Below are 16981 nucleotides of genomic sequence, written 5' to 3' on the forward strand. Positions count from 1 at the left end.
CCTTTTATAAAAACAAATTTCAATTAATTTTTAATAATTTTTGTAACATTGATTTTCAGTATGTTATAAATGGATAATAAAGATCATTAATCTAATCTGTCATACTTATTATAGCAGTAAATGAATGTCTGTATTCTTTCGCAATGCACCAAAAAGGTTATTCAATCTATAATATTGATTGATTGATAAATTACATCTTTTATAGTTTTGGGAATATTATTTATGGGTTCAAATTTGAATCTAATTCCGTCTGTTAAATCTATTCTATTTTATTAAAGTTGAGGACATGATCGTAATCGTCTAGGAAAGACACCAACTTTTTCTTCCAACTTTACCTCTTATATGATACTAATATTAAACTTTTGTTTTTTGTTTTTTTTTTTAAATTTCAACGTACACTTTAATTTTTATTTTTTTTATTTCAACAATTCAAATATCAATTTAGTCCCTCCATAATTTGTCAAATTTCACTTTAGTCCATCAATAATGATAAAAAAGACTGTACACATACGCATCACGTGTGGAGAGTAACCAGTTCTAAATATTTTTAATTCAAGTTTGATCTTTATTTATAATGCCAAACACATCCTTTTTCTGGAAAGGGCATAATGGGAAATCCACCTCAATTTCAATTGATTTTCGTTTTTCCTGTGTAAAACGAAATATTTCCCGGAGAACACCATTTCTTGTTGCTTGCCCAATTGCTTTGCCGCAGTTTCCTCTTTCTCTGCAAAGATTCATTACAACTACTCTCGCACAAGATTCCGTTTTCCGTCTTGTTTGCTTTTTCGAAGCACTTTCTGGGTCTTTTTCCTTGGAAGGTATCGTTAACTGCTCCGTTCAAATCTGGGTGACACTTGTAAAAAAAAAAAAAGGCGGCAATCGCTGGTTTCAATCTGAGTTGTTCTAGATGGGATCCTTCTGCTTTACTTTTGCTATGCGTTTCTCTTCGAAATGATTTTTGCTGTTTCTGGAAAGCGTTTTTTGTTGGGTCTTTTGTTTTTCTGGGTTTTGAGTGAGGGTCTTTTTCTCTCTCTCATTTCTTTTTCTTTGCAATTCGATCTCGCGTGGGTAGCTGGGTTTCTTTCGATAATTTTTTTACGCATTTTTGTGTTTGTTTGTGGACTAAATTGTGGGAAGATCTTGACTTTGTCGCTTTTGCTACTTCGTGTGAAGTTTGAGCGAGGTCTATTGATCGTACAATCTTTCCTGTCGGCTATTGTTTGCTGACTTTAATCTCCGTTATGACTCGATTATCCAATTTTTCAAGCATTGGCACATTTGTACCCACAGTATAATGCTTTGCAAGAGGTAAATTTTATTAATGGACATGCTTCTTAGTTTCTTTTCCGTTTAATTAGAAGATGATTCGTATTATCTTATTGAACTGAAATTGCTATTCACGTCTGTCAAATGTAATAATCTGATTCCTTTAGTTCTTTTTAAAAAAAATCTGGGTTTTCATGCTTTTCTTGGTCTGAGACTAAGAATCAAGATAGCCACCTAATTATTTTTGTGCTGTCTTTGAAGGTTTATGGATGGATGACATTGACTGATTATATATAGTGGTACTGGGTTTAAAAGATGAAAGGGGAGTCATCTGGCTTAATAATTGGGTTATCGATAGGAGTGGTTATTGGAGTAGCTTTGGCTATAATTGCATTCTTTTGTTATAAGTACCATAGGAATCGTTCACAAGTAGGGAACAACAGCTCTAGGAGGACTGCAACCATCCCAATTCGTACAAATGGGGCTGATTCTTGCAACATATTGTCGGATTCGTCGTTTGGAACTGAGTCACCAAAATCGACCGTACCGAATGGGGTGCAGTTTTGGCTGAGGGGACTTAAGAAAGCAAATGTGATTTCTGCTTCTGGGATATTGGAGTATTCTTACAGGTATGTGTTCTTTCTGCCTGTTCTTTGCTTTCATTGGCATTCGGCTTAACATTGATCCATTTGGCATTTGAGAGGAAGAAACTTATATATATTATGTTATCTGCTTCTAAGATTTGTCTATGGATGACTATTTATTTTTTTGTCTTGGACGCACATGGAAAGCCAATTGATTAATAATGCTTTTACAATAGGCTATCATAGAAGAAAATATAACTTTTTGTGATTTGGTTAAATTTACCATTCTAGGATGGATAAGGTATGTAATGTTGTTGGGTCTGAACATTCATGTAATCTTTGTAAAGATAATTTTTTTTCCATCTCTAGAAGATCTGCATAATCATAAATTGTTGCTTCAGTTTTCATCACAATCTAGTTTTGATTGTTGCATAAGCAGGGATTTGCAGAAAGCAACATATAATTTCACTACATTAATTGGTCAAGGGGCATATGGTCCTGTTTATAAAGCTCAGATGCCGGCTGGTGAGACTGTGGCTGTTAAAGTACTTGCCAATGATTCTAAGCAAGGGGAGAAAGAATTTCAAACAGAGGTACCTCTGGTTGCTGATTTTCTTATTTCCTCGCTTGATTGTCTGGCCTAGCATGGAAATATGACAAATCTTGAAAGACACGTATTGTTTACTACGATTTTGATGCCTTAACGATACAGTATTTACATGAAATTGAGCTAGTGCGAAAAGAGGGGCACTATTATTAGTTAAGGTGATGAATTCTGTTACCATTGGCAAAGGATGGCAACTGTAAATTGAAACAAGTTTGCTCATAAATTCATATGAGAAAGGATAATTGTTCATCTTGTTTTGTTTGGTTTATAAAATTAAAATTCAAAGACTGTGTCTGAATTCAAATATATCAGGTAACTCTTCTGAATGAAATGTGCTAGCAAAAGATATTAGCTTAAAACTCTTTATTGAGATATTCAGAAACGGAAATTTCCTCTTGGTTCTTGAGAAGAAATATCGTGTTTCTCGATACGTAATATGGTAAATTGCATGTTTCAAAGCGATACCATCAATTGCCAGTCTTTTGTCATATTTAACTCTCAGTTTATTTCCCTCTCAGGTAATGTTGTTAGGAAGGCTACATCATAGAAACCTTGTGAATTTGGTTGGATATTGTGCTGAGAAAAACCAGCATATGCTTATATATGTTTACATGAGCAGAGGAAGTTTGGCTTCTCATTTGTATGGTAAGTTAACATGCCTATTTGTGTAAATTCATTTTTAATCAGAAAGAGGAAAATCATTCATGTGTAATGAAAATCGCATCAATTTCATTCCATGTTTATATAGTTGCTGCTATTTCACCCATTTGACACAAAATTGGGCCAAGAATTGTTTTATCCATTGCTGTAAATATTAACACCTAGTCATGCAAGCAATGACAATTTAGTTTGTCAATTCCATAATTTCGGTTTGTCAATTTTCATAGCCATGAATTTGTACACCATTGAAGGTATGTCAATTTTCATAGCCATGAATTTGTACACTATTGAAATTAAACCGGTATGACTATTACAAGAATGGAAACATTTCATTTTGTTCTTATTCATTTGTTTGCATATCTAGAGGATGGGCATGATTTGAAGTTGATAAAACATTTTAGTAGAAGGTACAAAAACAATCAAATTGGTGTGTCAGATTTGTGTTAAAAGAACGGAATTGAATAAATTATATAAGGATTGAAGCAATCAAAAAACGCATTGATGAATTTGATATTTGGTTGAAAAATGGGGGACTATAATGAATTTTGGCTTAGTGGAATCGGTGTCTTTTTATTTATATGAACGAGTTATTTGAAATTACTTATTTTTGTTTACCATTGCCAGATTGTTTCTGGAAAGTTAGTGACAAAGCCAAAAAAATTCAGTGCGGGTAATTATGAATACATGCGTATTCAAGTATTATTTCCTGCCCTCGGATTTGTGTCCACTTTCAATTCAAAACTCTTAGCAAGGTTTTTTATGATTTTGAAAAGGATTTTGAAATGGTGCTATATTTTTAAAAGTTGATTTGACGTCTAATGAGGTAATATTGTTTAATGATGATGCAGAAAGGGCGAATTAGCATGATATTGGTTAACAAAAGGAAGAAAAAATATGATTGTGTAATGATTATGTACTGTGTAGCTGTCTTGAAATATGCAGTAACTTATGGATTGAATTTTTTTTAGAAAAACGTTTTTGGACTAGCCCCTCAAAATTAATGCAAAAAACGTTTATTTCTTGACTAGTTAATTGATTTTTAAGGAATTTGAGCAAGGTAATTTTAATTCTCTTGATAAGTGGTTCAACTCCCAGTTTTTTTTTATCGGTGCTCGATCTATTTGTAAAATTTGGAAGATATTCCTGGTTGATAATTATTGTAAACGATTTCATGTTTATTTCTCAATAAAACAACTGATCTTTATAAATTTGACACCCTATGTCTGTTTTACTTTACCATTTTGTGATGGGGTCAACGATAAGATTGCATTATTCATTAATATATTTTTTAACATATTTTAGTCATAAATTTGTAGGGTGATTTGAATTTTTTCATGTGTTAGTTGCTTTGTTGTGAGATTTCTTTTATCTCGTATTCTTTGTCTTGTTTTCTGTCAGTTTCATTATCATGTTTTTTTCCTTTTTGATATGCAGATGAGAAATTGAAGCCATTGAATTGGGAAGAGCGGGTTCAAATAGCTCTTGATGTGGCTAGGGGTCTAGAGTATCTCCATGATGGTGTAAGTTTAAGAAGTTTATTTCATAGCTACTGTTGTTCTTTTGTGACTTCTTATTGTGGTTTCCTCGCAATTATTTATTTATTTTTCTTGATTTTTTTTACAACCACCATCAGGCTGTTCCTCCTGTAATACACCGAGACATCAAATCATCCAATATTTTGTTGGACCAGTCTATAAGAGCCAGGGTACAATTCATTTTGCTTTTTTTCCCAATGTAAAGGATATGCCGAAGTGACTAAATCGCAACTACTTTAAAAAAATGAACATCCAGAGGCGTTCTTGTTCAACATAAACTTTGATGCAGGTAGCTGATTTTGGACTCTCGAGGGAAGAAATGGTTAACAAACAGGCATCAAACATTCGAGGGACTTTTGGATATCTTGATCCTGAATACGTATCTACACGGTCATTCACAAAGAAGAGCGATGTTTACAGTTACGGCGTGTTGCTATTTGAACTTGTTGCTGGAAGAAACCCTCTCCAGGGTCTTATGGAGTATGTTGATCTGGTATGTTAATTTTATTATTCACGATTAACTGACGTTGCATGGTTTAAGTAATTTGAAAGTTCATCATATTTTGCTGGCAATACTATTATGTACTCAAAATTTGCTTTGTAAAGATTCTGGTTTGCGTTCGTACAAATTCCATTATTGCCATCTTGAAGATCTTGTTTTAGATGTGCTCCATTAACAAAAGTTGTGGAAGAAGAACTAGCGAATATTATGAATCAGAATGGTAACTCTGTCATAGATTGATCTCTCTACGATTCCTCTGGAATTTATACAACGATAAACAAAAGGGAGCAATCTCTTCCTAATATTTTTACCACATTTCTCCTTGTTTTGGATCTGGTGAGAACTGCCAGTTTGAAGTCCGTTATTTGAAAATAGCATTCCTTTCTATCTTCCGAAAATACTAGGTATGGCTATGACTGCAAAACATTGAATTATTATAAGCAACAAAACTCGTTTGGTTTTATTAAAACTGTGCTGTGTTAATTGTAGTCTACACCACTTTTTACTTGCAGTCATATGATCACACTTCTGCCTTCTGTAGCTAATTTGTTGTCCTTTCAGGCGACTATGGATACAGAAGGGAAAGATGGGTGGGAGGAAATAGTCGATCCTCGACTCGATGGAAGTTTTGATGTGGAAGAACTTAATGAGGTTGCTGCGCTCGCCCACAAATGTGTGAATCGTGTTCCTAGGAGAAGACCATCTATGAGGGACATTGTTCAGGTATTCTCCAAGATTATCAAATCCAGACATACTGGTAAACAACACTTCGAATCCTCGACTCCTAGAACGGATGAAGTAACAATTAATATGGATCAGTTGGGCCGCCGGAGTACAATCCCTGAGCACAGACGAGTAGAATCTATTGACAGCGCGACTGACTCGGTCGATGCTTAAATGGTGATGTTTCAGATTTGTTCATGGTCTTTTTTTTTAATCTATAACTTATCTTTAGCCTTTATAGGATTTAGAAACAGCACGTTCATGTGTTTTTCTTTAAATGATCTAGATTGTCAGGCCAGAGTGAGATGATCTTTGTTAGAATGTTGACAACAATTGTGCCCTTATCTTTCTAGTTCTCCAATTTTGTATTTGAACACTGGAATGAAATGAAATCAAGTTTGCCTGTGTTTATAGCACAAATACGAGTTCTGTTGCATGATAACTGAGGTTGGTTCTCATGGTTTGCCAAGCGACGTTTTGGAATCCATATAAGTCTGGTCGAAGTCGAGCTCAAATATATGGAAATTCGAGTTCGACTGAACATTAATCTATTCGTCCAGGAATGCCCATTGAGAAATTGACTAATATAAACCAATGGAAAATTAAGAATAATTTCACATAAAAGCAATCAATGTATGCTTGTAATAATTTCATTCTTTTGTGACATTCTCTAATTTTTTACATATTTGATCAACAATCATTACAAAGTCCCGAACTATGACAAATAATCTCAAACCTTCCTTCCCGGCATTTCTATGGAAGTAATCTGAAGCATTCTTCACAAGACCCATCATACGCTTCTCTTCCTCAACCAACCAACCAACCAACACTAACTTCTGCGTTGTCTAAAAAACTCTTCAAACTCAGACGAAACCCGGTTTCTTCTGCTACATTCTCTATGTCTGAATTCCAGAAATCCTTAACTTTTACGAGGGCGTTCCCAAGTTTAGTCACAGTTTCTGATAAGCTGTCAATATCCAAGGCGGCAGCTTTCTTGACATTTTCAAGCTCGCTGCCTAGACCTGAGACTAATCGTAAACCGATGCTGTGGACATCATTTTGGCATGAATCTTGGGTATTGTTTTCTGCTTGGCTTAGTTTGGTTGCTTGGATAAATCGTATGCCTTCAGAATGGACTATCTCTCGAACAATGAAGTGTAGTAACGTTGTTTCTCCATCAGCTCCTTTAACGTCTGATAGTTTTAGTAGTGTGTCGAGCTTGAAAGCTTCTGCACTGCCACGGAACGTCCCATCATTCAACCGATTCCCGGTTTTCAGGATGGCCTCCAGAAGTTTAAGAAATAGCCTGCTTTTCCTCAGTTCTGCGCAAGCTTCCTGCAACATATAAAGAAAACAAGTTTTTATTTGGCTGCCTACATTTTTAGGATAACTTAATGGAGCAATGACTCACTGGACCTATCAATTAAGATATGAGAGTTGAGTTTAGGTAAGAAATTAATCCCTTTGGGACATCCAATTTCAGTCAAATAAGGTTCAAACATATGGAGTCCATGCTTCCCTAAAGAACTAACTTGGACTTGGGGGGTGAGTTCGGCTATCTGATTAAGAACATCCCAACGAATCCCAAACTCGGCTTGTATATTAATCGGAATATAATTCAAGCTCAAACTTGACCCGACTTGCATTTATGTTAAATTGAATACGATTAATATCTCTCTACTGGCTCGAATCCGGGCCATCCTGACCAAATGACAGTACTATGTCTCACCTCCAAGACTACAAAAGACTCCTTTAACATTGACATTTCTTCATGAAGAGTGCACATAAAAAGCAACGATTCAAGCCTCTTAAAGGCGAATGGTATATCGATCAAAGTTTTCAAGAATCTCTCGGCAGGACTTAGTAGAGAAACTTTGCCGGTATACTGTGTCAATTTGGTTTCTTCTTCAGCTGTAGGTGCCATCTTTAACAATGTCTGAATCAGTTCTGGAGGGAGCTGAGTACCTGGTTTATCAAAAATATTAGTTGATTTTGGGATGAAATTGAATCTTCTACAAAAACTAACGTGTCCCTACCTTAAAGAACAACAAAATTACCTTCTGCAAGAGCATCACAAATTTCTTCAGTTGTTAGATTTAATGCTTTGAGAAGAATTGATAGGTTCTGAGACTTTTTGGGATCGATTATTCGAGTATGTTGCATTGAAAGATCTTGAGATGAAGACTTTTTGCGTGCATCATTATGGTTTTTGCCAACAGGGCTGTGGCCAAATAGCTTCTCTATCAATTCTTCATTGAACCTGTTGATCAAGTCATCTTTTGCCAATTAGAAAGGTGAGGTATATCAAATCTAATCAAGAGCAGCATCCAGTATACTTACTTGAATGACCCAGATTTAACCTGATGCCAAACCATTGAATGATCAGGGTTGGGCAAGATCTTGTCCCAGAAGAAAGGCTTCAGCTTAGCTTTAGGTGGACCTAAAGTTAAGGGGTGAGAAGGTGCTGCTGGAACAGATTTCAAACCCACAGGTGGTGGCCGAGGCGGAGGGATAGGAGCACATGGTGGCGGAGTATGGGAACCAGTTTTGGGTGGTGACCGAGATGGAGAGGTTGGGGCACAGGGTGGTGGTCGAGAAGGAGGGATAGGGGCAAATGGTTGTGGAGGAATATGGGGACTAGTCTTGGGTGGTGGCCGAGGTGGAGGCATAGGGGCACACGGTGGCAAAGCATGGGGACTGGTCTTAGATAATGCCCGAGGTGGAGGGATAGGGGCACATGGTGGCGGAGCAAGGGGACCAGTCTTGACACCAGAAAGCATAGGTGGTGAAGGACAGGGGCCAATGCATGAAGGTTTTGCTGATGGTGTTGGTGCAGGGGGTGGTGGTGGTGGTGGTGGTGTCGGGAGAGGGAAGCATGCAGCTTTTTCGGGTTGCAACTGCCCAATTTCTCCAGTGGAATCGGCGGTGGATGCAGAGAAAGTTCCAACTGGAATCTCGACTTTTGAATCTTTCACTGAATGTGACGCCACATAAAACGTAGTACTTATCTTCTTCTGCTTCAGTTTGCTGTCTTCTTCATTCATTTGAGTTCCTAAACCAAACGACTTGTGTGAAGAGGCAATGCAAATAGCAATTGAAAAACGAGAAAAGAAATCAGGATAAAAAGATGCAACAGAAAACACATTAATAAATCTAAAAAATGAAATATATACCAAAGGAAGAGTCGTTTAAGCTTGAGCTGTGAAGCCTCCTCTTATGGTTTCTTCCCCTCCCGAATCTACGCCAGCAGAAAAACAGCAGGGCGTATGCAACTAGCGTGACACAAGCAGTGACAACAATAGCAACCACCACGGTTCTCTTGCTCGTCTTCTGCTCATTCGACTGCACATCAGACACTTCTGCTGATGTCTGAGCTAACTTACGTCCTGTAGAAGAATAGTGCCTTGCTAACATATATTTGGTCTTAGGAAGCACATATTTTTCAAAACCTTTTTGAACAACTTGTTCAACCCGAGAAGGATCGACAGTAACAAGCGTTTCTGTTCTGGATGACCAAGAAGTAAAAAGTTCCTCATTCTCTTCTTCTACAGGCAATTTAATTTCTCGAAAAATTTTCCTTGCATGCAGCAACTCAAGCCTACAATTTGTCTTTAACAACTCAGCCTGTGGCAAGAAATTCTATCAGATATTTGATGTGATCTAGACACTTGATAACATAGAAATGACAAATGCATATGCAACATTAGCAGTGACTCCATGCTCAAAATGCAAGTTGTGTCAACAAAATAGAGTGAGACGATTAACTTCCGTCCCTCTAACGTATATGAGTCAAACCTAAAAAAGAGTAGTACTTCACATACCATCTGCTGATTTACCTCCCCGGAACCGATTCGATAGCGGGGTGATGATTCTTGTTCATCCCACTTGCTCTCCACACCAGGTGATACCATACCGAGTACCAGAACAACGAAAGCCACTAACAATGTCATTCCCTTTGTTATCTTCATTGATCTATCTGAGAAAAATGCTTGTATAGCATCAGACCAGCAATGAAACCAAGAAAGATACACGTTCAAAGGTCAAGCCTTTCACGAGAAATTCCACATATGCTATACCATATTTTCTTAAGAACAGCTTTCAAATGTCCCTACCACTGACTTTTAACCAAAAATCTTGAGGGGCCCTCCCCAAAAGAGCTGGAATCTAGCGGGTATGTTCAAATTAATATTCAGGAGAAAGACAAATAACCGCACAAGTCAATAGGGATGTGTAAAAGCCAAGAAAAGGGATTAAAACTCGGTTTAAATTGGTTACCATCAGCTTCGATTCAAGAAAAGCTCGATTTATCTCTCACCTTTAGCTTAAATCAATGTTCTAAAAAGCCCACTTAAGCTCCACTTAAACGCGTTTAAGTTTGAAGCTCGACAAAAACGCCCCGCTTCGGAGAAAAGCAGGAAAAAAACTGTCGAACTACATTTTTGAACGAATTAAGTGTAATTAAGGCGTTTAATTAAGTGTGCTTAAGCAACAATCAATCGTATCTGTTTATTTTGAACGTATGCATTTTTATTTTAAAATAATAAATTATGTCTATAATTTAGATGTTTATTTTTTAATTTTAATTATCATTAAGTGTGTCCGACAATGATTTGACAAATTTTTAGCAATTTTTAATATGATCTAGTTGCAAAAACAAATAAAGATAGTAATTTTGAGATTTTTATTTTTTTTATAAATATGAGAATTAATGCATCAGACTTAAATTTATCATATTTATGTATTATTTTATCATATTTATGTATTATTTTATCTATTTATTGATTTGAGATAATTACAATTATTTTTAAGCCCCATAAAAATCAATTTGCTAAAGTTTCCCCTTTCTCAAATTTAGATTTGAAATGCCATTTAAAAAAATCGATGATCCAAAACTCCTCGTTAAATTAAATTCGTAGCTAAATTTACCTGTCAAATAATTAATACAAAATTTTAAGTAAAACCTGAAATGAAATGACACATAGGGGTGTTTTCGGTATTTAAAAAATGTGACGCAAAGATACCAAATATTCTATGTTATAAAATATGAGGGCCTTCCATTACCTTCGTCTCAAATTTTTTAATACCGAAAATACCCATATGAGTTACAAAAATACGCAATTTTTATTGGATAAAAATTATCATAAATGCATATTTAAATTTATAAGTTATCTATAACTATCGTATCTTATCTACTTAATTTTTAAATTTATAAAAATATTATATATAAGATAAAAATTATCATAAATGCATATTTAAATTTATAAGTTATCTAAAACTATCATATCTTATCTACTTAATTTTTAAATTTATAAAAATATTATATATTTTTATATATAGTTTTAAATTTTTAAATGATTATATCACTTCTAGATAGGGGTGTGCAACGGTCGGTTTGATTCGGTTTTAATAAACTTCGGTTCGGTTTTTCGGTTTACGGTTTTTCGATTGCCTAATCCTAAACCAAACCATTTTAATTCGATCCGGTTTGGTTTTTTTGTATTACGGTTTGGTTATTACGGTCGGTTATTACGGTTTGTTTAATAAATTTAGTTATAAATGAAGTTGTACGTTATAAATTTTAAAAAAATATAATAAAAAACAACAATCAAATTGGTTTTGATTATCTTACAAAAATCAAAATAAATTAATAAAAATCAGACATAGCTATAATTCTTCTAACCAATTTATTAAGTATCTCACAAACATCAAAATAAAATAATAAAAAATATAGCTATGACAATTGTAAACACTTTGGAATTTGGATATGTTGATAGTGAATAATTTCAGCATTGGATCCATCAACTCCTACAACAAAAATCCTCATATGTATATGTTTGCACAATATTTGGTTTGCGGGCGTGCCAGGTGCGAAGATGCACCGATTTGTGTGAAAAACAGTAAAAATCTAACTTCTAACTATCAAACGAAAGCGAATCCTAAATTCGATCGTCGGTTCTAATCTCCTAAACTAATATAACGCCAAAATGAAGAAAACTAATGGAATTTGAAGAATAAACCCCCGACATCGTTTATATTTTCAATAAACAGTAGGAATTTACAAGACATGAAATATAACACATAAAATTGCTGAAATCTAAAAGGACAAGACCTAGAATGCGAGAAATATACTGGAACGCTTAAAAAACTAGTGCTTGAATATTGAAAATTTTGCAGAGAGTATTTGCAGATTTGTCTGTAGAGTTGTCTGTGCTTGCCGATGTCTTTTTCTTCCAAGTGTGGTGCAGTTTCTCTCCACTCCCCCATGAGCCCATGATCTTTCCCACTCACGCCACGATTTCCACCTATCCTCCCACGTTCTTCTTCCTCTTCCACGCTCAGTGATCAGTTTTGAACCGATTAAGAATTAGTCTGCTATGGGCTTATTTAATTGGGCTTCAGAATAACTTGGGCTTGAGAATTAACTTGGGCTTGTGAATTAAATTGGGCTTCCATAATTAATTATTTTTAGCCCAAACAATTGCCCCCCGCAAGCATTGGCCCGTGGGCCAAAATGCTTGTATGTAAGCCCGGTCTGACCCATTTATTTGCAGTGGCTTATAATCACTTATCTGTTAATTGGATTTTCAGCAGTGGGCCACTAACCCAAGCCCAACTCTCATTTGATTCAAATTCTGTAGCCTGTGATCTCTTCACTTCTTCATTCCCGCCTCTTCGTCTGATTTTTCTTCGCTGCTAGGGGAAGATTGTTACCCTTCCTTTCTTGTCTTTCAATCGTTGTGCCTTCAAGATATTCGATCATTCTTTGCCGTCGCTTCATCCGATTACTCTCCTTTGCTGGTGTGGAAGACGCTGCTTCACCAGCCCTACTCCCCCTTCGTCCTTCAATCATCGCGCTTTCACGGGAATTGAGTTTTGCGGTCGCCGTTGCTTCCTGAAGAAGCTGTATGGCCCAAACGTCGGCGCACCTTTCTGATTCCAGCGTTTCGGGCATCATCTCTGCTCCCGTCGCTGTTACTACTCCGCCGCCCGTCGCGTTCGCCGGCCCTGCTGTGGTTGCCGAGGGTGTAACAGTGGCTCGAGGTTCTTCTTCCGCGCCTCTCCGTGACTCCAGCACCGTGGCTTCTTCTTCTTCTCAAGCCCACGCCGCCGGTTTCAGCCAGTTCTCTGCCGCTTCCGGGTTATTCATGGGTGTCCACTCGAGTTTTGGCCCGCCGTCTACTGCTATGGGTAATCCATTCTTCCTTCTTGAATTGCACTCCATATTTCTTGGCTCCTTATTTATCTGATAATTTATTTATCACCTTGGTTGGAATTGCATTTCTTTCTTCATGCTTACCCGATTAACTTTAAGTTATGCGAGGCCTTGAAGTGTACGAGGGATGATCGTAAATGGAGGTTTTGGTCTTGCCTCGACGCCTCGACTCTTTTCTGAGAATTGTAGGATAGATGATTGTACTCGTTTAGACGGTCTGTTTGAGTTGTCCTCTTTTACTCATTAGCGCGGTATTCCTGGGGGAGTTTTGGGTTGGAGGGATTTTGGCTATACATTAGCCTTTGTCCTGTGGATGGGGTAAATGGATCCATGTTAATCCTGCCTCAACAGGTGTTGTGTGCTGCTCCATGTTGTTGCCATACAAGCACAGTCCAACTTCTAGACGAAGGCTGTCTCGAGCTCCCAACCCTGTTAATCTTACCTTATTCTCAGATTTGTCAAGAATCGTTTTTGCAAGATCAACAGCATGCTCTGAAGGGACGGATATTTCAAAGCCATCTTCGCCTATGTACCCTGTCCGAGTAAGATAGCATGTCGATCCATTGCTGTCTATCACTTTGAAGTCACTAAAGTACATCTTGCTCAAATCTTCTTTAGTCAGGTGCTGGAAAGCTGGGCAGCTAGAGGCCCCTGCAGAGCTAGAAGGGAACGCTCATCATGGATGTGCCATGAAACGTCGCCATCTTTTGATGTGAATGCCTTCATGTGTTCCTCAATATGGGCAAGATCCTTGTCTCTACAGCCGGCATTAACAAGCAGGTATATATGATCATTTGTCACCTTCGTGATTACTGAATCATCTATTGAGCCTCCCTTTTCATTTGTAAAGATAGTCAAAGTCCCAGTCCCAGGTGCAAGCCCAACGACATCGGCAATGATAAGCTTTTCAAGGAAAACTATGCAGTCCTTTCCTTTAAGACTTAGACTACGCATATGGGAAACATCAAATAGGCTGGTAGAGTCCATGATTGAATCTTTGTACAGGATCGGCATTCTCTAACCCGCAAAAGGCACCATTTTCCCACCATGGGCGACATGAAAGTCATACAGAACAGTTTTCTTTAGATCAGCTTCAGATGAAAAGCACCGACGAGCTATAGTCTTTTTGTCTCCATGAGCCAAACGGCGAGTAATAGATTGACCAAGTTGCCACAATCCCCCTCCTTTCATATTTGTAAATATCTTGTATTGCATGTTTGCCCTTCACAGGTAATACTGGATTGAGAATTGACCATGGGTTGGCCTCAGTTTTCCGGTGCATTCGACACTTAAGCATTAGTGTCATTTGGGGTATCTTGCAACACAGGTACCTCTCAACTCTTATGTGCCCTTACGTGCTCTTATGTGCTGCATCCACTCAAGGCGATTCCCTCGTCCCTAGCATTTGCATTGCACTTCAGTCGGATCCCTTTCCCGCATACACGTATATGCATTTGCACTTCAGTCGGACCCCTTTCTCGCATACACGTATATGCATTTGCACTTCAGTCGGACCCCTTTCCCGCATACACATCTACTTATTGTTCTTTGCATGCGGTGATTCCGCTTCATATTTGTTGACTGTTAGATTGGTGTTGTGGTTGTTGGGTGCTGGATGTGGGACGAAGGTGGATTTGTACGGGGTGTTGTGTATTGGATGTTTAACCCACCTCACTTCAATACCTTTAAGCAAAACCATAAGTTGGCTTTAAAACTCCCCGCTCGCGATTATTTCCTCTCCTGATTCCTTATTGAGACAAAATGAATCCAATATGATAAAAGTTGGCCTATTGGCCAACTTTAATTGATCTTTCTTGTTTTTTGAATTATAACCACGAAATATTTACATTAGTGGCGCTAAGGCCTACTTAAAGTAAAATCTTACAACATGAAGCCAAAAACCATACAAAATGGCTATATAGCCTATTTTTATACCAAAGTCAACCTCTGGGTCTTCTTGGGGTTCGCATAATGCCCTTGTTCTTTTCTGTTCTTCCTTTATCACCCGCTGTTCTGCTTGGTGAGCATCAACTCCCCGCCGCTCGGTGATTTTTCTTGCCATATTCCAAGTGGCCTGAAGGCCTACTTCATGGGTCTATAACTGCAAATGCAAACAATCAAGTCATGTAATGGCTGCATGGCCCACTTTACTCCGTCAATCTCATTATCAAATCATGGCCAATCGAGCATTTATATCAATGGCCCTAAGGCTTACATCACATGAAGTTTCGAAGTAACTACACATATATAGAAGTGGCCAGCAAGCCTATTTTGTCAATGATTTCCCATAACATAAGAATAATAGATACATCAACCAAATGTATGTTCAAGTGGCCATAAGGCCGACTCCCCCACACACTTAATTTCCTTTCAAGCAGCCCGAAAGCTACTGTGGACTCGAATTATCACCGTTCAAACAAAATTTGATCCCTGAAAGTGGCTATAAAGTCCTCTTTGTTCTCCATATTTCACGATATGCAAGTAGTAAAAAACAAAGGTATGCCAAAGTGGTCCAAAGGCCAACTCCCTGCTGGATATCAGCCTATCTGCTTGCTTTACTCACTTGCGTTTCCTATTTCATCCCTCATGCTTGGAAAGTATGGCTTTAGATACTTGCCATTTATACATCTTTTGTGTGGTTGGCCATCTGCGCTTGATAGCCAATATGCATTGCCATCTAGGACCTTGTGCACCTTGAATGGTCCTTCCCAATTTGGTGACCATTTGCCTAAGTCTCTGTCCTTTGTCCCCAGGGGCAATATGGTTTTCCACACAATATCTCCTTCTTGGAAGTTTTTCTTGTTGATTCTTCTGTTATAGATCCTTGCCACTTTCTGTTTCTGTAACAACAGAGCATTGTACGCTTGGATTCTCAGCTCATCTAGTTCTTCTAACTCCATGATCATTGCTTCATTATAATGTTCAAGGGAAAGTTCATTTTGTCTTGCCACTCGCATTGATGGCACCATGATCTCTAATGGGAGCACTGCATCGTGGCCAAAGGTAAGGAAAAAAGGGCTCACTCCAGTGGCGGTCCTCTTGGATGTTCTGTATGCCCACAAAGTTTCTGATAATAGCCGTGGCCAATCCCTGGGATTCTCTTCCATCATTTTCTGTAGAATCTTTATCAAAATTTTGTTCGATGCTTCGGCCTGTCCGTTGGATTGTGGGTAATGGGGGGATGAGTTTATCAATTTGATTCCATAGTCTTCTGCAAATTCCCTCATATCTGAGCCCGTGAACATAGTTCCCTGATCCGTGGTCAATGACTCTGGAATTCCAAATCTATGAATAATATTCTCTTTCACAAAGTTAATGACATCCCCTTGCTCCGCTTTCTTCAAAGGCACCGCTTCTACCCATTTGGTGAAAAAATCTGTAGCCACAAGGATGAATGAGTGGCCTTTAGATGATGCGGGGTAGATTTTCCCTATTAAGTCCATGGCCCAGCCCCTGAACGGCCATGGTTTGACAACGCTGTGGAGTTCATCCGCCGGAATTCTTTGGATGTTCCCGTGTTTCTGACATGGTTGGCATCCCTTAGCGTATTTGATGCAATCTTTCAGGATGGACGGCCAATAGTAGCCATACCTCCTTATCAACCATCTCATCTTTACTCCAGATTGATGCGCTCCACATACTCCCTCATGAACTTGCTTCATGATCTCCAAAGCCTCTGGAAAACCTATGCATCTGAGGAGCAAACCATCCAAACCTTTCCTGTACAAATCTCCCTCAACTAAGACGTAATTCAGAGCTCTCATTTTTAATCCATATGGAATATCTCTCCCGGTTGATTCTAACACCTGTTTTATATCATCCCTCCAGTCACTAGCTAAGTTGATATCCAAATTGAGCGTGTCTACCTGAATTCCCCTTTGCTGGATT

General features: G+C 37.9%; 1 protein-coding gene and 2 pseudogenes across 3 annotated transcripts; 1 reads left to right on the forward strand and 2 right to left on the reverse strand.

The window, feature by feature from the left end:
• The first annotated feature begins 662 nt into the window (after positions 1-662).
• On the forward strand, positions 663-6298 carry LOC140980943 (calcium/calmodulin-regulated receptor-like kinase 1). Of its 3 annotated transcripts, none has more exons than XM_073447076.1 (8): positions 663-821; positions 1531-1898; positions 2293-2446; positions 2979-3105; positions 4555-4640; positions 4754-4825; positions 4945-5148; positions 5719-6298. In XM_073447076.1, exons 2-8 carry the CDS (start codon positions 1585-1587, stop codon positions 6052-6054), a joined length of 1293 nt encoding a protein of 430 aa, XP_073303177.1. In that variant the 5' UTR covers positions 663-821; positions 1531-1584; the 3' UTR covers positions 6055-6298. The 3 variants fall into 3 exon arrangements, with proteins under 3 accessions (XP_073303177.1, XP_073303175.1, XP_073303176.1); XM_073447074.1 differs by having other exon boundaries at positions 664-1311; positions 5719-6297; XM_073447075.1 differs by having other exon boundaries at positions 664-1898.
• Positions 6299-6492: 194 nt separating this feature from the next.
• On the reverse strand, positions 6493-9946 carry LOC140980435 (formin-like protein 5; annotated as a pseudogene).
• A 2691-nt stretch (positions 9947-12637) lies between these two features.
• Positions 12638-14299, reverse strand: LOC140981537 (aminomethyltransferase, mitochondrial-like; annotated as a pseudogene).
• Between the last annotated feature and the right edge of the window lie 2682 nt (positions 14300-16981).

Source organism: Primulina huaijiensis, chromosome 7, assembly GCF_012295235.1.
Source record: "Primulina huaijiensis isolate GDHJ02 chromosome 7, ASM1229523v2, whole genome shotgun sequence".
NCBI classification, from domain to species: domain Eukaryota; kingdom Viridiplantae; phylum Streptophyta; class Magnoliopsida; order Lamiales; family Gesneriaceae; genus Primulina; species Primulina huaijiensis.